Source organism: Gasterosteus aculeatus, chromosome 2, assembly GCF_964276395.1.
Source record: "Gasterosteus aculeatus chromosome 2, fGasAcu3.hap1.1, whole genome shotgun sequence".
Classification (NCBI taxonomy): Eukaryota; Metazoa; Chordata; class Actinopteri; order Perciformes; family Gasterosteidae; genus Gasterosteus; species Gasterosteus aculeatus.
In genome coordinates, this window is record NC_135689.1 from 15385982 (window position 1) to 15406993 (window position 21012).

Genomic DNA, 21012 nt, shown 5'->3' on the forward strand with positions numbered 1-21012 from the left:
TTGAAGTTGATAATAACCTCTGAAAAATACAGTTACGTTATGACCTAACTGAAGATTTTCTAGGAGCTTGGTTAATTAAAATCTTTTATAGTTAATGTATGTTTCTTTCAAAAGCAAGTTATCCGTCCTCAAATAATGCAGATTTTGCAATTGGCAGTGTGGACTGCCTTGAGAAGACAGCATGAGAGTGAGAGAGAAACAAATAATGTCTTTTCTGACTCAAAACATTTCCATAGTGTGTCTATTTTATATTGTGTCCTTCATCTGCCGTTCATTTACCAGGTCAGTCCATTTGAGATTATACTTTGGCATGTTATTAACACATATCTTAGGTAGATTCATTGGTGAAGAAGTTCTGGGTAGTGTTTCTGTTTTGCTCATCATCACAAAACAGAAACACTCTCAATATATAAAGTTAAAATAATGGCTTTCCATCAATGGCTCAAAATTCTTTACAAACCTACCAACCATAAGCAACTTAACAATAACTCAATAATAGGTGATTCGTTGTTTATTATACTATTAACTCTCTTCTCCATTTTGCGACTTATTGTATGAAATAACTTTAAAGTCAATACATTTGGTCCCATATTAAAGAGGCAATGATGACATTTATCAACCTGTTCTGGAATTCCCTTTTAATTAAACAGTAACTACTTAATTTCACATCCGCATACCAAAATCTAAATATATATGTTGGCTTAAATTTTAAACATACAAATATGCTCATCCAGAATCAAAACATTTTCACTTTGTCTAAATTAGTACTTAAATTAAACCCCTAAATTAAAATTCTTTTTTTCTTCTTTCTTGTTCTCTCCTTAGGATACAAAAAACAACAGCACCCATGACTTGTCACGCAGCCCTCAAAGCCTCAGTGACACCGGCTACTCCTCGGATGGTATCTCCAGTTCCCACAGTGAAATCACGGGTCTAATCCAGGAAGAGGAAATGAAACTGAGTGAGAGGGGGATCAGTGGGCGGGGTTCCCCACCAAGTCCTTCTGAAATCACCAAGCTCGAGAGCTCTATGAGGCCTCTGTTGGAGAAGAGCCTTTCTGAAGAGAAGGTGGACAGACGGGGAAGGAAGCACAGAGACAGAGACTTGGATGACAGAGGGAAGCAGCGCCCACGCTCCTTGTCAATCCCGCCCGATTCCTACGACTCTGATGAGGAACTAGAAGATATACTAGAAGAAGAAGAAGATGGAGGAGACTGGGAGGTTAAGCGGAAGGAAGGAAAGGAGGAGAAGAAAGAGAAGAAAAAGAAGGAAAAAGAAACTGAGCCCACAGAGATGACAGATGAGGAGTTCATGAGGAGACAAATAATGGAGATGAGTGCTGATGAAGATAATGAGGAGGAAGAGGATGAGATGGAGGAGGAGGAAGATGAGGAAGATGAAGGATATGGCTACCAGAAACCCAAGAAAAACCACCACAAACACATGATCTCTGACTCAGGGAAAGAGAAAAGACGTCTTCAGCACCACTCCAGCAGTTTTGAGGAGGAACCTAAGAGCTCTACTGATGTTTATAAAGGCTCACTGGAGGAGGGTGAGGAAGATGTGATGGCATCACAAGGAGGCTTGAGGCGCTTCAAAACAATTGAACTCAATAACACCAATAGCTACAGCCGAGATATGGAGCTGGGCAACGAAAATGACTTGAGCCTTGATCGGGAACCAGAGCTAGAGATGGAGAGCCTAACAGGATCTCCAGAGGAGCGTTCTCGCGGTGACTACTCCTCTACTCTGCCAGCCACGTCATCGTCATATGGCTCAGGCCAGTCACCTACTTCCATCTCATCAATGGAAGAGGACAGTGACAGTAGCCCCAGCAGGAGGCAAAAGCTAGAAGAGGCCAAGCAACAGAGGAAAGCACGCCACCGCTCCCATGGCCCCCTCCTTCCCACCATTGAAGACTCTTCAGAAGAAGATGAACTGAGAGAAGAAGAAGAACTTTTAAGAGAACAGGAGAAGATGAGGGAGGTGGAACAGCAGAGAATAAGGAGCACAGCCAGAAAGACCAAGAGGGACAAAGAGGAGTTGAGGGCTCAGAGGCGCAGAGAGAGGTCTAAGACACCGCCTAGCAATCTCTCACCCATAGAAGATGCTTCTCCGACAGAAGAGCTGAGACAAGCTGCAGAAATGGAAGAGCTGCATCGTTCTTCTGCTTCTGAATATTCCCCTCAGAGTCTGGATTCAGAGGCTGAGGGATACGAGTCCAAACTTTACAAGTCAGGCAGTGAATACAACTTGCCTACCTTTATGTCTCTCTACTCACCAATAGAGAAATCATCAACTACAACCACCACCACAGCACCATCGTCAGCTTCCAAATCCCTGAAGAGCGCTGAGGAGGTTTATGAGGAGATGATGAAGAAGGCAGAGGTGCTTCAGAAACAACAACAGCAGCAACAGCAGCAACATGGAAGACATGGGCAGTACTATGAGGAGGACGTTAATGGACAAGGTTATGAAGAAGAGTATGAATATGACCAACATCAAGCAGGGTATGATAATGAGGCAGCAGAGACAGAAAAAGATATTTACGAGGAGATCAGACAAACATCTCAGAACATTACCAAGATGCAGCAGGCCACTAATGAGCAAGTAGAGATTGAGATTGAGAGCTCCTACTCAGACAAACAGCTCCTAGACACAGGCTCAGCTTTTGCTAAGCTGTTGGAGCAGAGCAATGCTCTACTCACTCCAGGGACCAGCCCCACCCAGATCTCAGCTCCTGTCTCCTTTGTTGAGACTGGAGGACGAATTCCTGATGTCAGAGTAACACAGCATTTCTCTGCAAAGGATGGTCACAAAGATAGGATTAAAACCCAAGCAGGAAAGAATGGAATAACTCCAACAGTAGCTGCCACCACCATTGCAGCTTATGGAGTCTATGCCAGGGATGCAGTGACTATTTCTCAGACTAGTTCAAGCCCCACTATGACGACTACTCAGTCAGGTATATATGGCCGTCACACTTCAAGCCCTACCACATCTTCAACTACAGTCTCAAGTGTCTGCAGCAAGATTGCAGAGATAACCCAGGCCTACAGTCAACGAGAAGTGATTACCAGAAGGGTAGGGGAAGCTAGGGATGTCCAAGTGCGAGACAGCTCAACATCGTCCACCGAGAGAGTTATTGAGCCACGCTCCCCAAAGTATACTACATACTACAGGAGCACCAGTCCTCCTCTTTCTCCATCACCACCACCACCACAGAGTCCTACTCGTTCACCCTCCAGAAGGAATACAGCTGAATTCTCTACACAGACGTTCAGTTCAGCATTGCGGATGTCTGAGTCAGCTGTATCCGGACCTACATCTCCAGTGACAGCGCAGGGGACCCAAACATCTCATCGATCAGTTTCCCCAAGGCTCCATCGTCAGCAGTCCTCCCAGGATGTACAGTACTCCCCACCGCCAGGTCAGGCTAGACCAATGACAGTCAACACAGCTACTTCTCCCCTGTCATCGCCTACCCGATTTAGCCGCCAATCAACATTTGACAATTACTCCCCATGTAGCAGCCCTCCGGACACACCACCGTACCAACATTCCCCTACACGTAGCTTCTACCGAACACAAAGGGTGGAGAAAGTAAATGTGGGAACAAGTATGGTCACCACAGCCGGCACTTACACTAGAGGGTCCATGTCAATGGACAACATCTCCCTCTGCCGAATATCTACAGTCCCGGGTACTTCTAGGGTAGAGCAGGGCCGTATGATCCAAGGCGGAAGTGTTGTGGACCTCAGAACAGCAAGCAAACCAGCTCCTACTATCATGACTGACCAGGGAATGGATCTCACCTCCTTGGCCACTGAAAGCAGGAAATACCATGGTGGATCAGACGGTAGTAGACATTCCACGATTGTGCAGCCACTGATTATGAACTTGAATACCCAGGAGATAATCACACCAACAACTGTGAGTGTCACAGTGGCTGCGTCCATGTTCATGACCCAGCCAAAACAGCCAACAATCTATGGTGATCCCCATCAATACCAAATGGATTTGGGTCAGGGCATTGGTTCGGCTGTGTGTCTTTCCCAAAACAGACCACCAATTTCACCTCCAACTGACCCAACAATACCCAAAATTGATGCCAAACTGGAAGACCTCAGTATCCAACAGAGAGAGCTACAAATACAGCAAGAGAAGCTACAGAAACAACAACAGCTCCTTGAACACCAGTTGCAGCAGCACCATCAGATGCAACATCACCAGCAACAGGCATCTGCTTTGGCTAGGTACAGCCTTACAGGCCAGATCTCACCTTTACTGAAAAAAGATCTACTTGTCAGTCAGACAAGCACCGCCTCAGCTGTCGTCAGTGCTGTATCACCGGTCATTAACCCTGATCTGTATGGCACTGGTCCTGTTGAGCTGAAAGGGAAGCCTAGTCCTCCTGGTTCGATATCAGGAAGTAATTTATCACATAGCATGGTAGTACAGATGGATGGAGGGCCAGAGCAGGCCAGGGCAATGACTCAGCTTTTGACAGTAGAAGTAGGACAGGATGCTATGGACCTGACAGGAGGCCAAATTAAACCTGAAAACCAACCAGCTTGCTGTGATGTTGTTTACCGACTTCCATTTGGCGGAAGCTGTGTTGGTGGTGAGAAAGAGGGAATACGACCTCCATCTGCCCCACCACTTACCTATGAGTCAGACCAAGAAAGACTACCCGAAGGGTATCATGAATATCCAATGGATGAGCGTAAGGCCTACACACTACCTTTCCCTGGAAGGCTCCAGCCTTCAATGTCTGATACAAACCTAGCTGAAGCTGGGGTACAGTCTTATCATCCTAAGCTAGAACCACATCTCCAAGGCCCAGGAGAACTTGCCATGGATCTAACTGCTATGAAACAGGGTTATGGAGGATTTATGGGGATGCAGTATGGCTCCTATACAGATTTACGCCATGGAGGAGACATCACAGCCCAAACGCTGCCTATAAGGAGATATAATTCCTTGTCCAACATCAGTTCAGACTATGGATACTCTGCTCGAGACATTGCTAATTTCCAAGAAGCTAACTTAGCTCAGTACAGTGCTACAACTGCCAGAGAGATCAGCCGGATGTGTGCAGCTCTCAATTCCATAGATCGATATGCAAGCAACCCAGACTTGATGCAGTTTGGTAATTTGGGGAGAGGAACCGGACCTGGGGCCTCCCGACTAGCAGCAGGTCTTGGCATGAGACAAAACCACTTTTTTGGACTTGATGGGAAGCCAATCTCCCACAGTCAAGCATTAACCAACCTTATCAATGCAAGACAGGCCAGTCTCAGAGCCATGTACCCTGCTGCTATTAGGTCTGCTGATGGGATGATCTACTCTACTATTCAGACCCCCATTGCCTCTACACTTCCCATCACAACACAACCTGCCTCTGTTCTACGCCCACTATTGAGGGGGGTCTACAGGCCATACCCTTCTGCAAACATGACACCTGTACCCTTAACTAGTCTGAGCAGACTACCAATGAGCCCAAGAGTACCCTTAACTGTGCAAGCTCCACTCCGCTACCCAGCACCAGGTCTTCTCCAGATATCATCAACCACAGCCACTTCAAGTGGTGCAGCAACAAATGTTGGCCCAGCAGGTGCCCCGATGTCGGTTTCCATTACAACTACTAGTTCGACTGTGCAGGATGAACCAGTTTACCTCGGTAAAAGTGTATCCTCGTTAGTTGAGGTACAAGGAACAATTGCCATACCAATGGAGCAACAGCAACAGCCAATAAACCTTTCCCAGGCCCACCTGAACAGTCAACAACAACAACAGCAACAAGTTGCATCTGCTCAGCAGTCACATCAGCCTCCTCAAGCAGCCCATGCCTACCTGTCCTCAACTCCTTCACACACTCATAGCTACACCCAACCACCAGTCGGCCCCTCTGTTCCCACTAGTGGCTTGCCCATTTCAGGGGGTCTTCCCCCTTTCCCCCCACCAGGTGCCGTACACAAGGAGGGTGAAACCGAGGCAGAAAGACTGCATCGGCAGCAGGAGCAGCTTCTGCAGATGGAGAGGGAGCGCGTGGAGCTCGAGAAACTCCGGCAACTGCGCCTGCAGGAGGAGCTAGAAAGAGAAAGGATAGAGCTGAAGCTGCACAGGGATAAAGAGCAGATGATTGTGCAGAGAGAGTTACATGAGCTGCAAAACATCAAGGATCAGGTAGAGGGAGAAACGGGAGACCGAATGGAGAGTTTGGTGTCTTGTTTGATGTTTTGTGATTTTTGGTTTTGCTATGAATATTGTTTTGTGTTTTGTTGGTTTTGTGGTCCTGCTATTTGTGGTGCATCTTATTGCGTTAATATCTTTTTTTTATTGGTTAAATATATTTTCTAATTTGATGTTGTATATTTAATATGCAATCACTAAATTGACTTGCAAAATGGAGTAAATTATTTATGAAATAATTGAAGAAATAACTTTTACAGACCAGTATATGTATGAATTTCATATGCTACAAGTGAAGGTAGTGAGACTTAATTGATTAAATGTCTCATAAAAATGGTGTTAATATTCTTTCATCGTTGAATGTTATTTTACTGTTATGATTGATGGGATATTCATATGCAAAGAAAGGTTTGCATCCAGTCAGTTTTACAAACGTAGTGTTTTGATCTGCATGCTATACATTTTACATCTCTCGGTATTTCCTCTTTATGCAAGTGTGCATGAACATGTCTGTAGTATGTAAATGGGATATAAACGGACTGTGCCATTTGTTGGTCTGATTTACACCCCAAAAAATGGATCCTATTATGTTGCAAGTACACGTTAGAATATACCACTTTTCAGCGCTTAATTGCCTTGTTCAGGTGTTTGAGAAAAAAGGCTAACATGACAATTTTCTTCTTTTTTGATAGAACAAGCAGTTGAAAAACTTTCAAGTTAACTCAGTTAAACAGGTTTGGATGCCTTACTTAAGGAGAATGAACTAGAGATGGAATGTTTAATATGCATTCTCATAGCATCTCATAACCCACATTGAAAGCAGAAATCCTAAATCCTTATTTGCACTAGCTTGTCATTTCTGCAAAAAAAGAAAATTAATTACATATTTTCTGATGACCATTATATGACTGGCAACAACAATGACCAGTTCATGCTGCACTTCATTTATGTTGCGCTTGCATTCTTGGTTTTGCTGTGTATCAGGGTTTGACTAACTTGGAGCCATTTTTACAACTAATCCATCAGCAAAAGAATAACTCCATTTCACATAGTGTAAGGAGTCTTTGATCATCTTCAATACAAGCAGATGTTCTAAAACTCAAAAACCTTGTGTTCTATTCCCTTTACTCTCTCTCTCTGTCTTTCTCTATTTTTTTCATTTTTGTCTCTCATATCATTTTTTTAATCATTCCACCCTCACGTTCCTTGTGTGCTACATTTCTCCACGCTTTTCTTGTCCTCTCTCTCTTTTTTTCGGCCGACGGGTGCTTCGTTCAATTCCCTTTTCCACCCAAAAATGTTTAGGTCCTACAGCAGCAGCAGCTTGAACGTGAGAAGCAACTTGTTCTCCAGAGGGAGCAGTTAGCGCAGCAGAAGTCGCAGCTGGACCAGATCCAGTCCCTACAGCATCAGCTCCAGCAGCAGCTAGTGGAGCAGAAGAGACAGAAAACGGCTGCAGCTCAGAACATACAGGTGAGAGGGCCGAGGAACACTGGCAGAAGCAAATAAGAGATGTGACAACGTATATGTGGGGAATGGATCGGCTCTTAGGCAGCAGTGCTAGAATATTGTAGGACATGGAGAGGACAAAATCCAAGTCCGGTTCAATCTACAACTGGTAATGTTTGCATATGTGTCTTTACTGGACCTCTATGATTGTAACACAAAGTGTAATATGCAAAACATTTTTTATTCTCAATTGAATCAATGATGCGTGGCAACTAACAACCTTAAAATATTCAATTTGTTTTTCAGCTTGACGCAAATGGACAGCCCCTGCCCCCTTACGTCGACTCTCAACTTGGCTTCCGCTCTCTGCCCAACTCCTCATCAGAGATGTGTCTGAGGAGCCAGCAGGAGCACGTGGAGACCAGGAGCAACATGAGGAAACACAGCTCCATGACCAGACTGAGCCGGGACAGCTTAGATGGAGACGGCGTGGTGTTTTACGGTTCTCCCCGCAGGATCGTCGACAGCTCTGTGCAGACAGATGATGAAGACGGAGAGGAGAGGTAGCGATGAATGTGTGTGTGTGTGAAATGAGTGAGTGGACATGTACATAGATAAGTCTGTTTAGTAGGGGTAGGTGGGTGTGGGTGTTTATCACAAAGAGAGATAACTAGTTTGTGTTTGCGTGAATTATGCAAGGATTACTGTGATTGTCTTCCTGTTTATTTCACCTGCAGAGATTAAACTCAAGGCTTTATGAATAATTTCTAGATATTTTCATAGAGAATAAATATGTCCCGTTTCAAAGGCATAGGGCTTTATGCAACACAAAAAGATAATACAAAAATTGTTAAATGTTCAAACTCTAAATGACCACTTTATAATGCAGAACATTTTTGCTTTGTCTTTTTTACATATAAGACAGGATATTACATCGTTGTCTTTCCTTGTTGTTTTCCCTCTCTTCTCCCCATCCACAGGTACATGATGCGTCATCGTACCAGGAGGCGTGGTCGTAGTGTTGACTGCTCAGTTCAGACAGATGACGACGAGGACAAGGCTGAGACTGAACATCCAGTCCGGCGAAGACGTTCCCGTTTCTCCCGGCACGCTGAGTCCAGTGCAACTGGCAGCAGCACTGCTGCTACATCCACCACGGCCTCTGACGGCAAGACCGAAACTCCCAAGATGGTATCCTCTAGTATCGCCATCCAGACCATCAGGGAAATGTCTTGCCAGACGGAAGTGGAGCACTTAGGAAGAGTCTCCCCAGCGATCCACGTGACAGTACCAGACCCAAATAAAGTAGAAATTGTGCACTACATTTCCGGACCTGAGCGGACCCAAAAAGGACAGTCTCTAGCATGCCAGACCGACACAGAAGCACAGTCACAAGGTGTTGTAGCTCCCCAGCTCAGTGTACCAACCACGGTCAGTCCATATTCGTCCTCTACCAGTACTGGAACGCAACAATCCGGTTCTTCCGACCTTCTGAACCAGCAACGCCAGCAGCAGCACATCGCAGCAAACGCAGCCAAGTTTGAGCGCCGCCGCCCCGATCCGCTCGACATCAACTACCAGCCTCACAACCACCTCCACAACGAGTCCCTCTCCACCATCATCCGGCAGCATCAGACAGCCCCCAAATCCCCACAGGTCCTCTACTCTCCTGTCTCCCCGGTGTCCCCTCACCGCCTACTAGAGAATTCTCTGTCCAGTGAGAGGCTGAACAAAGCCCATGTCACACCTCAGCAGAAGTCCTACACAGCAGAGTCTCCCCAGAGACACCCTTCCGTTCCCCGGCCAATTAAGAGCACCCAGAGGTCCATGTCAGACCCCAAGTCCCTCAGTCCCACCACAGATGAGCACACCAGGGCTAGGCTGTCCCTCTACCAACAACAAGTGCTCCAGAGCCAGGTAAAGTCAATCAAACCATGCCGACACAGGCATTAGCAAGCAATCATAGAGATATTGAGAATTAAAGACCAACCAATTCAAATCAATTCCGTGGAGTCTAGAGAAGATAGACGATGGTTATGTTTTCTAATAGAAACAGTAAAATTATTTTATGTTTGTTTGTTCCTCATAAAACAGACTGCCATTCAGTGGTCAAACTTAATGCAGAAAAATGTCAAGTTAAAAAGGACCTTTTCAGTCTAACTGTGAACTGAGATGTACTAAAAAGACATTATACATACTAAATAGGTTGATTGAACCAAGGCAGTGCCGGTAGAACGCCATTCGAGTGCCTGCCATTTAATATCTCTGTTCAACAGTAATTTGGATGTGGTAATACTTGGATGCTTGTATTATGACACAAGGAGTGTTTGTTCCAGTCAGAGCTGCAACAAACAAAGTCGTAATGTTGAGTGATAGAGATGCTAAACATCATCTCTAGACGTAAAAAAAAATGAAGTTGCTCTGAAGCTGAATCAAAGATGTCTATTTCCAAAGATCCTTGTTTGTTTTTTATTATGGAATGTTATGGGAAGACTCCAGTGTTGATGTAAGACGTAGCAGGGATTGGATTTCAATCAACAGACAAAAAAATATCCTCCCATTATTCAGGAGGGTTGCACACATCATTAGTTGTTTTTAAGCGTACGGCAAGATAACATTTAAAAAGAACACATTGCTTTGGGATGGGCCTGAATTGACTACAGCAATTTTCTGTTCCCCCAATGTTGAGCCTCATCGAATATTATTATTATTAAGTTTGTAATAATCTAGAATTTTTAATAGTTGCTTTCTGACACCATCCCATGTCTCTTTTCATCTCACACTCTTATTACAATTGTCCAATTATGCTCCATTGGACCGAATCACATTTATTGTTTTCCATACTCCCCTGGTCTTCTATCTTATCTCGCCCATATCTTGCTTTGCATGCTTCTTTGTCTTTTCATATTCTCCTGCTCTTCCATCCTCCCAACCTCTCTCTCTCTCTCTCTCTCTCTCTCTGTCTCTCTCTCTCCAGCTGGCAGCTCTACAGCAAAGCTCACTGCTCCGCAAGGTCAAGCGAACCCTGCCCAGCCCTCCTCCAGACGAGAATACCACATCAGCACATCTGCCTATGATGGCACCTTCCCTTCAACAAGTTTACCTGCCCTCCGTGCCCAGCCTCAAGCCCAGCTCGAGGTCTGGCTTGGCTGCCAAAGCCAGCCTCCTCAAAGACCTCACCCACGAACTGAAGGCCGTGGAGCAAGAGTCAACCAAGCTGAGAAAGCAGCAGGCTGAACTGGAGGAGGAAGAAAAAGAAATTGATGCTAAACTGAGATACCTAGAGCTAGGGATCCACCAGAGGAAAGAGACACTGGTCAAGGAGAGGGAAAGGAGGGATATTGCCTACCTGAGGTGTATGGGGGACACTAGGGACTACATGTCTGACAGTGAGTTGAATAATCTACGTTTAGCAGCTGCAGCTGCATCACATGAGACCAATGGGCTACTGTCAACAAGGCCAAGCACTGCCCCTTTGAGTCATTTTGCCAGCGACCTAAACACAGCAGCCCAGTACCCACCCTCCTCATCCTTCATCTCATGTCAGTACCCCCAAAGCCAACAAGCAGCACCAATGCCGCAATCCAATGTGCCGTACCAGGCTTCAACATTCAATCAACCTCCCTATCCCTCAGTGTCCCAGTCCCAGGCAGTGCCACAGCCCACGCCCCTCCAAAGCCATGTCCCACCACTTGGACCTTCTTACCCGTCTCAAACATCCTACCCCTCCCACACCTATCCCCAAACTGGCCCCCCCTACCCGCAGACAGACATTGGTTTACCAGCTGCACCTCAGCCTCAGCCTCAGCCTCAACCAGTGCATACAGGTTTTGGACCCGCACCACCTGGTCAGCCCCCATACCCCACCCACAGCTCACCCTATCCCAGCGCTGTGTCCTCCTACCCTGGCCAGACTACCCCATACCCTGGGCAGCCCCAAGCTGATATCCTGACGGTCCACCAGGGACGACCAAGACAGACTTCTCTGGCCGATCTGGAGCACAAGATGCCCACCAACTACGAGACGATCAGCAACCCCACAGTTGTGGTCACCACCACTGCCCAGGACTGTAACTATTCCAGTGCAGCCCCCTCTTATGGTCAGTACACTGGAATGACAACAATGGCCAGCTCCTATGGACCATATGGGTCAGCACCAGTGTCCAGCAGCTACGGTGGGTACTCTACCATGCCACCCAGCACTTATGGCCAGTATACTTCATCTTCAGCTAATTCATATGGCCAGTACACCACAACCACAGCTAATACTTATGGCTATACCACTACTACAGCCAGCTCGTATGGACAGTACACTTCTACAGTCTCCAATGTCTATGGGCACTCTGTAGACAGTCCCTCCATATACAGTTCTTCAGATGGGATGTATGGGGCTCCTGGGTTAGAGCAGAACATTCCAAGAAACTACATGATGATTGACGACGTAAGCGAGCTTACGGCAAAAGACGGGCTGGGCACGACGACAGGGGACATGATGCATCATGGCGGCAGTGGGCGTTACCCAGGCGACATCCACGGCCACATCACCACGGTTGGCAGTTCTACACGTGGGGGAACTGGCAACTCCTACGGCAGGGCACCTGAAGAGGAAGCAGCGATGCAGGAAGAGCTGTACGACCACCACGGCAGGGGTAAGAGCAGCTACAGGCACGGACCTCTAGGGGGCAGCAGCAGCAGCGTGAGCTCTAGCATGGGTGGGGGATCCTCCTATCACTCTGACTACGACTACAAACACGGCAGCATCCGCTCCGGGGTACAGAAACCTATGTCATCCACCAGAAGTCTTCTGGCTCCTGCTGTCATGTCCTCCAAGCGCAACAAGCACAGGAAACTGGGGAGTATGGAGCAAAAAATCTCCAAGTTTTCCCCCATTGAGGAGGCTCGGGATGTAGAGGCAGACCTGGCCTCCTATTCCTCAACAACAGGTGGGGCTTACCCTTCCTCTCACATTCGAGGGCGCCAGCTGATCGAGGATTACGGCTTTAAAAGCAATACCTACGAGGGCGGCAGTGGCAGCACTCATGGTAGTCGACACTATGGTTCAACGGTGGAGGAGGACGATCGGATTTACTACAACTCCACCGGCCGCTCCCGTTCCACCGGCTACGGCATGGACAAGATCTCAGCCAGAGACTACTCTGGGTATCGCAGCCGATCCTATGAGAGGGACGACCGCTCCTACCGATCTGGCTACAGCCGAGGGCGCAATCCAACCCGGCAGTACTCTGAAGAGGAGAGCCCACTTAGCCCCTTGAGGAGGTTCATGGGTTCGGGGCGATCATCAAGCTTAGGTCCCGACCCGTACGACAGCCGTAGCGGTAGATATCATTACTATTATGGCCAGTATGGTTCCAGCCACTCGTTGCCAGATGTACAAGACCACATACAAGACCTTCCCAGGACACATGTCTACAAATCGGATGATACATACATTATTGACGATTATCATTGTGCTGTGTCAGACAGTGAAGGTAATTGTGGGCTGAACGCCCACACAGTCTCACTACCTACTACTGCCCCCACCGTTTATCTAAACGTCCCCCACCCACCCAGAATCTAGGCTTAGCAAAGAGAAAGAAAATGAAAGACAGATAGCCGTTGCATGCGGATGTTTCCTTCTTCCCGAGAGTCACTTGGAGCTCTCTTAGCAGTGGACTGCTGTCTGTCTGTCTGCCTGCCTGTCCGTCCTATCGCCGCCTGTCAGTCGTCTGTCTGTCCAATACTCGCATGGTTCTTCGGCGTGGTGGTTTTCTCCGTTCGCTACACTCTGATTCAATTGAAAGGTCTTCTTTGCACGACACAGATGCACTGTTTTTCTTTACAGGGTTTATTTATTGTTCTGTCATTGTTGTTTTTTCTGTGTTTTGACTCGTGGAATCTACACTGCAAAAAGTCCATTACACCATCTTTCATATTCAAACCGTTCTTCACAGAGGGCCAGTATAATTGTCTCGTTGTAACAATTCACCCATAGTCCTTCGCATAAGGATCAAGATTTTTATTGCTGTAAAAGTTATTTTCAATTTTACAAACGGGAAAGTTATGATGAAAACCAACAGCTGGCTTAATGGACATTTTTGCAGTGTTTGGTTTATCCTGTTTATATTGTCTTGTAACTTGTGTAGCCAACTGTAAGCCAACTGTAGCCAAAGTGTAAACTGCATGGATGGAAAACCTTTATTTTTATTTTCTGCCTTTCTTTCTGTGTCTTCTCCGTCCCATTCTTTTCTTTTGCATGTGGTTGGTCTTCTTCTTCCTGTCTCCTTCCTTCTCAGCCTGCATGCCGCTGTCTCCAAACGACATGGAGATTGACTGTGATCTGCTCTCGGTTTCCAAAGCCTACCATCTGGGCCAAGAAGAAACCGACTGGTTTGAGAAGCCCCGCTCCAGTTCTCGACACTACGGCAGCAGCCACTCATCTGGAAGGAGCCGGCATGGTGTGAAACATACCTACCATGATTATGACGAGCCTCCTGAGGAGGACCTGTGGCCCCAGGATGAGTACGGCCACGGAGGGCGGCACTCTACATCCCGCGACCACAGGCACCAAAGCAGCTCTGGCCGTCACTCATCCGCATCACGTCATTCAGATGAGCAGAGGTCCTCGAGGTCCGCCAAGGGGCACCCCAAAGACCCATCGATGCGCCAAGACCCTTCAGCGCGATCCTCATCTACAGGGAGGCGTGGTGAGTCTAGGTCTGGAGGGTACCACACTTCGGACTACTCCCGGGATCCGTCTGGGCACCATCACGGACAGCGCTCCTCCAGACAGGGGGACCCACATCGTTCCTCGCGTAGCAAGTCACAGCAGCAAGTGGACATGCAAGGCCAACCACCTGGTAAACACGGTGCATCTTTACACGTCATATAAGATACCAGGAGTAATGATATTACATTTTTAGTTTCAAAGTAGAAGTTAACCAATATGTCTGGACCATTTTTAGCCATTATATGTCAAAATATTTGACAGAAAAACAAGAAAATGCTGCAAAACCAACTGCCTATTGATAATACGACAAACTGAATGCTAACTGATTAATACAATCTTCAAGTGATTTTGCATAATCTCCCTAACTGTTAAGAAATACTGATAAAAATGGGTGTTCCATGTGTAATATTTAAGACGTAATAAAAAGACCTTTCAAAAGTTGTTTTGTTCTAAATCAACAAGTTTCTGACTAAAATAATGTTAGACCTCATTTATAATCTAGCCAGTATAAGTGGTCTGGCGCCTTTCCATAATGAGCAGTGGTACTGAAATCTTCATTTAAACAAATGATAAGTCTGTGAAGAAGCAGATACTTCCAGTTAGCATTTAAGTTAATTCAATTCAATATTATGTATACAGCCAAACATCAGTAAAACATATTGGCACAAACTGTCCTTAAACCTTAAGATGAAGAAAAACCCACTCAACAAAAAAAAAGGAAGAGACCTTTCCCTCCTTATCCTAAATAGTTATCCTGAACCCTGTGAAAACACTTGTGATTGTTTTCCAATGACCTTCCCTAACCTTAAAGATTCAAGATCAGTACCTGGCCTTAACCACGTTGCTAGTTGGATTAGTTTACGATGCTCCTCAGTAGTACAAAATGTACATTCAGTACAACACAATTTAGATGCATAGCGTATATGCAGGACAACTCTACATGGAGACCTGAAAAGGGGAAAGACTACATAACTGCACAGGAGGCACACCAGTACACTTATACCACAAAGGGAAACAAAAACATAAAGGAAGAGAGACAAGGACAAGACCCAGATCCCAGACATCTGGAATGAGGCACTGAGGGGAGTGGAGAGAAAATATAATATAAGGAGAAAAGCAAAGGGGCATTAAAACAGAGCCACAGGGTGCTCCCCATTTCATGGAAGAAAAATGTTAGTGTAGTTAGGTGTTATTTCAGATAAGGGGGAACATGCAAGAGTCCTCAGAAAGTTTAAAAATGGCGTATATTTATTTTGATTTAGAGTGTTTTTGATCAGTAAGCTGCACACGCTGTTGAGTCGTCTTGGAACATATAACCACAAAGACTAAATGAGAAGAAAACTTTCACACATCCAAGTTTCATAAATCATTGTTGACGCTCAAACTAATACTAGATTAATAATAAGCTGAGGATCCCTGAGAATTTCTTGTTCAGAGCTGACGGAAACACATTTAATACGCGTGGTTATTCAGCCTGACTTTTACAAGCTACGGTCCCTCGGGGATAAACAATATTTGATTAAATATATCAAAAGGAACTTTCAAAAGAAAGGTTGTGTCCCTGGGCAGAACTGGGACTGTTTTTAGCCGTGCACTCGTTAAACCACTGGTTTGATCTTTGCCCACAACTATTTGTTGCATTTCATTAACTTTCACTGCTGCCTTACTTGTAAATTTGCTTCTGTATACAAAGGGATACATTTTATCCATAAATATGATAAGAAAAGCTCACTGTAAAATAAATACCGTTTCTCAAATGCACAAATAATCTGGTTTTCTATTTAGAAACTGCTCACATAAGCAGAGAAAAAGATGACGTAAAGTTACACGATTTTTGAACGATGAGCAGAACAATTTCATTTAAAATACATTTCACCTACTTCTTCCATCCAAGGCTCCTCCAGGTCCGGCAGCTCCGGCCGGGCTCAGGGCCCCGCTGGAGGGCCTACAGGATCGGGGCGACAGAGTGGTCCAGGTTCCCAGACCGACGGAGCGCAAGGACAGAGGACCCAGCTCCAACAACAAGCCCAGACGTCAGCGGCCAGGTCAGGGCAGCCTGGTGCCGCAATGACCACCGGCCCTCAGCAGCAGCCCTCAGCCCAGGGACAGGGCATGGGCATGGGGCAAGGCCAAGCCAAGCCAGGACAGATGGGTCCAGCGGGTGGACCCATGGGTCAGGCCAGGCAGACAGGTCCTGCAGGAACCACTCCAGCCAACATGGTAAGGACAAAGAAAGAAGATAAATAGAAAATAAGGATGTGAACAAGCGTTGCAGCGTTAGTTCTTTTGAAGTAATTACGCTTTTTGTAAATATTACTTGTGATACTACTGTGATCCCGACATAGCCGGCTTCTTTCCTCGGGTCACAAAAGAAATGTTTCATGATTATGACAAACAACTTTAATCATGATGTTGTCCCTCACTCTAAATCCATCCTCCTATTTCTGATTTAACGGTTTCTAACAACCAACTGCTTGCCAATTCATCCTTTTTCTAGTCATGCATCCCTCCAGGTCTCATTCTTCTCGTCTCTCCTATCACACATTTCTTTCTTTCATTTCATTTCCCTTGACCTCTTCCGAGTTTCTTCTGAGTCTGAACCCTCCATGCTCCCGCAGATAAGAGCCAGTCCATCTCCTCCCATTTCAGATGGTTAATTCAAATTCTGCTGTGACTGTGTTGGCAGACCTTATCCAACACTGTGATTAACACAGAGGAAACTGATAAATACACGCAGCTGATCTCACTGTCTGCTAGATGTTCAGGAAAATGGCACTGAAAATGTATGATTGCACCCTGCGTTTACTCCATTAGGATAAATCCTAAATGTATTAGCAATTGGAGTTTCCAAATTATGAGGTTTAACATGAAGATTCAGTACTCTTGCTGAATTCATTTTTCTCTTTTAAATACATGAATAAGTTGGAAGTTAAAGTAAAGTCCCCGTCATCATTAACTGTAATTATCAACAATGGTTTTCACAGCTGAAAACGTTTTTAATGTTCATATTGCTGGAATGTTGCACTGTCAGTGGGAAAGCAAAGTCAAATAATTCATACGGTCTAAAATCAAACTATGCAGGATTAATCATGGAAATGATTCAGAAAGCTCCATCGTTGTATAGATCTGACTGGGGGGCATTAACTGTAAACGTTCATTTGGTTATTTTTCAGTCTGCAAACTCATACACTAACAGTGGCATGTAGGTCCATTGTGTAATTAAATGCATTTAGGAAGTGGCTGTAAATGAAATACTGTAAGCTGCACAGTGCATAAAGATGCACCACCTCTTCTTCGATGCAGCTGAACTGCAGCAGTCGAAGTATATTTACTGAAAGTTTATTAAGTGTGAGTGGCACAAAGTGCTTTACAGAAACCAGACGATGCAAAGTAAGAACATAAACACCGGGCCACGTTTCCTGTGATTAGAGTAGCGATGGATCAGTGAAGGTCTGGTCTTCTCTTTCCTGAAGCTATTCTCTGCAGTTTAGTCCTTAAATGTCGAGGGCAGAGGCGATGGAAAAGCTCTCAAACCGCTTGTAGCGACAGATTCGTCACAATTTACAAAAAGACTCATGAAAATGGGGAACATCTTCAGCTATATTTACGATATTTTTGTCCAACAATCTTACTGTCGGATGGCAACGTTTGGATTTACCAAAGTCAAACAATATTTATTCATGTTTCCAGTATAAAAACAAATGTGTAAGAGCAGTTAAAAGTCATCCGTAATTACGGACAGAAAAAAAAATGAATGTGTTAATATAATCGATTAAAAACAACAGATAATCTGTCATCAAATGCCAGAATCGAGTAAAGAAGGGGTTTTTTTTTCAGGGAGACATCCGCATATCATTTTGTCCATTTTATCAGTCATTTCTGAGTGAAAGTGACATTTACAACAGCAGAAAAATAATTACAATGATAACATTTTATTTTCTTTGCTTCCCAAATTGCTTTTATTTTATGATATCCTTTGCCTTAACAAGAAGCCATCATAACATTTTGAAAAGGTGCGAAGTTGACTGTTTTGACTTCCTCGTTCATGTCATTTGGTGTGTTTAGTCACAACACAAAAGGGGAGCAGCTTCCTCTGTCACCTCCTGTCAGTCTCTCAACCTCTTACATTTTCCTCTCTTTCCTTAGCCCCTAAAATCTAAACATGTCAGAGGTGTGTACGGCGCTGAGATGTTTGCTTTGGTGAACGCAGAGCATTGAGTTGCGCCTGCTGTTCAATCTTCTCACACTCTCTTTCTCTGCAGGCTAAAATGGACATGCCTCCAGTGACGGCTATTGGAGCAAAGGCCGCGCCGGTCATGGCCACCAAAGCTGCCCAGCCCCCACTCACAGGCATAGGTACAGTACAATCATTTGCACAAAGAGACTCCCGGCACTCTCACCAGCTGCTGCCCACTGCGTCTTTATTACGTAACCAGTGTGTGCCGGCTCATCTATCTGAGATTAATCTGCAGATAATCCCAGTGGAGGGGTTTCACTTCTTGGCAGAAGATCAGAGTGTGTTAAGACATTACATAATGACTTGGTCACTTAATTCATTCGGTGGTAAGTCATTCAGTTAATTTCTCCAACCGGTAGGTTGTCTCTTGGAAATGTCTGGAGGAGACTTTTGAATCTTTGTCTTAGAAATAAAGACAAAGATTCAATGCTGATGCAGGAGGTAGTTTTTTCTTTTATGTTGAGTGGGAGGGAAATGTATGGATCTCAATCCCACAAGTGACCATGAACAGATTTGGTCAAGAGATAATTGGCAACAATTGTGATGGTTAATGAATTAGTTCAATCATTTTTGTTAACAAAAACACTTGTGCACGAATTCATGGGTTGTGGGTTGAGACCCACTCTTTGTTTTATTTTATATAATGACCAGAGGTCATAAAAGCACATCTATTTATAGAAATAGAAATACAAAACAACCTTGTCAGATATTTGACCTGCACAGATACCGACAACTCAACTTGACGTGTTTCCTTTCCGTCTTTTCCTTTCCTCATTCCTCTCTCCTCTCCTCATGGCTCTGTTTGCAGGCTCCAAGGCAGCTCCTCGACCAGGAGGCATTGGCAGCGCGGCAGCAGGACAGCCCGGCATGGAGGGAGACAGCATGTTGTCCAAGCTCATCCCTGGAAATGCCGCTGAGCAGGCGGGCAAACTAGGAGACGGTACGTACACTGCAGCTAAGCTAATTAGAAGCATGATAGGAATACGTCAGTCAGGTGAAAACGGCATCATTTAATATGGTTGAGCATCACCCGGTAGACAGTAATGAGTGAGGAAACTAGACGGTAACTCTTTAAAAGGGACAAAAAGACCCCAAATGGCCTCAAAGAGGGACAAAACAATTATTATTAATTAAGAGACAGAACAGGATTGGAAGGTGATAAACTACCACAAAACAACCATAAAATGTGACTTTAAAGAGACAAACAAGACAACACAAAACAAGTAATGAGACAAAGCATGAATCCACAAAAGGACACAAAATGAATACAGAGCTAAAGGAAGACTTCAAGGAGACAAAAAACTATTACTGCTTTCAACTTGATCATTAACCAGAGAAAAATGTTATGCTGCCATCCTTCAGTGTACTGTGAATGCCTTTCCATTAGGAAGGCAAATGAATCAGTTTATCTTGTCATGACGCATCCAAGTTTAATAGTAAGTCCCTCCGATGTCACCCCTGCGTCAGAATCTATTTAATCTCTATTTCTTTTTCACTTTCCTACAGCTATAAGCGGTTTTGGCAAGAAGTTCACCTCCTTATTCTGAAGTGCTACAATTGAGGTACTTATTTTCCGCTGTTCTTTCTCTTCTGTATCCAGGAAGTCATGTGCAAAGTCAGAGTTGCAGAAGATGGATCGTTTATATAAGACTGAAAAAACACATGGAAACTGGAAGCTTATTTAATATCAAATGTGGCTTTTGCTTTGTGGTGAAGCTTGTAGCCGAGGTTCTTACATCCAAAACAGCTTCCCTCAAACTTTAAAAAAGGAGATATTTGCAATGCAACTCTTATTAATTTATATTCTTGTTTTTTTCACCTGAGTTTAAGACTGTTCACTATTTATGAACATAACAGGTCTTCTATACAGACCTACCTTTTATGATTGTGAATGTCATAAGAACACATGGAGGAAATCTTCTCAAATTTGACACAAATGTCAACTTGGACTCCAAACGGAGCGATTCGATTTTGGTGGTAAAAGGTCACATTGACCTTTCTGGCCATTTCTCAAGGATCCAATTTCAGACAAATGCCTAATGGAGTAAAATGATTAACTGGACATTTTGGATGGACATGAATATAAATTGCAACATGACCGCCGCGACATTTAAGTGTGCGGCGGTAGTCTTAGTCAATGATGACACTTTTTATCTATTAAAAAAGTGCAACATTAGGTATAAAAGTAACTCTCTGAGATGCTGCTGGTTAAAAGTCTGCGTTACAGCGCGGAGTGTTTGGACTCTTTTGGCTGCAGAGAATGTGTTGCTAAAGCAGAGTGTCTTTGTCTGAGTGTAATTCTTATTTTTGGTCGCCTATCTTCTCTGTGTGCACAGGGTGAAAATAAGAACATAAAGAATGACAACTCATTCCAAACAGGATGTGTGTTTTCACAGCATGCGGT

At 44.8% G+C, this 21012-nt stretch overlaps 1 protein-coding gene across 4 annotated transcripts in view; it reads left to right on the plus strand.

The window, feature by feature from the left end:
* The window catches only part of bsna (bassoon presynaptic cytomatrix protein a), a 97716-nt gene that overhangs the window by 65705 nt on the left and 10999 nt on the right, over window positions 1-21012 (plus strand). For 2 of the 4 annotated variants that reach the window (XM_078093684.1, XM_078093708.1), the window contains 10 exons: window positions 826-6189; window positions 7501-7668; window positions 7951-8207; window positions 8625-9561; window positions 10622-13133; window positions 14001-14501; window positions 16266-16591; window positions 18634-18727; window positions 19417-19548; window positions 20115-20170. In XM_078093684.1, the coding sequence (XP_077949810.1) occupies window positions 826-6189; window positions 7501-7668; window positions 7951-8207; window positions 8625-9561; window positions 10622-13133; window positions 14001-14501; window positions 16266-16591; window positions 18634-18727; window positions 19417-19548; window positions 20115-20155 (10332 nt within the window). In that variant the 3' untranslated portion in view covers window positions 20156-20170. Of the gene's footprint in view, window positions 1-825; window positions 6190-7500; window positions 7669-7950; window positions 8208-8624; window positions 9562-10621; window positions 13134-13937; window positions 14502-16265; window positions 16592-18633; window positions 18728-19416; window positions 19549-20114; window positions 20171-21012 lie in introns of all 4 variants that reach the window. The other 2 variants (XM_078093700.1, XM_078093689.1) reach the window with 2 other exon arrangements.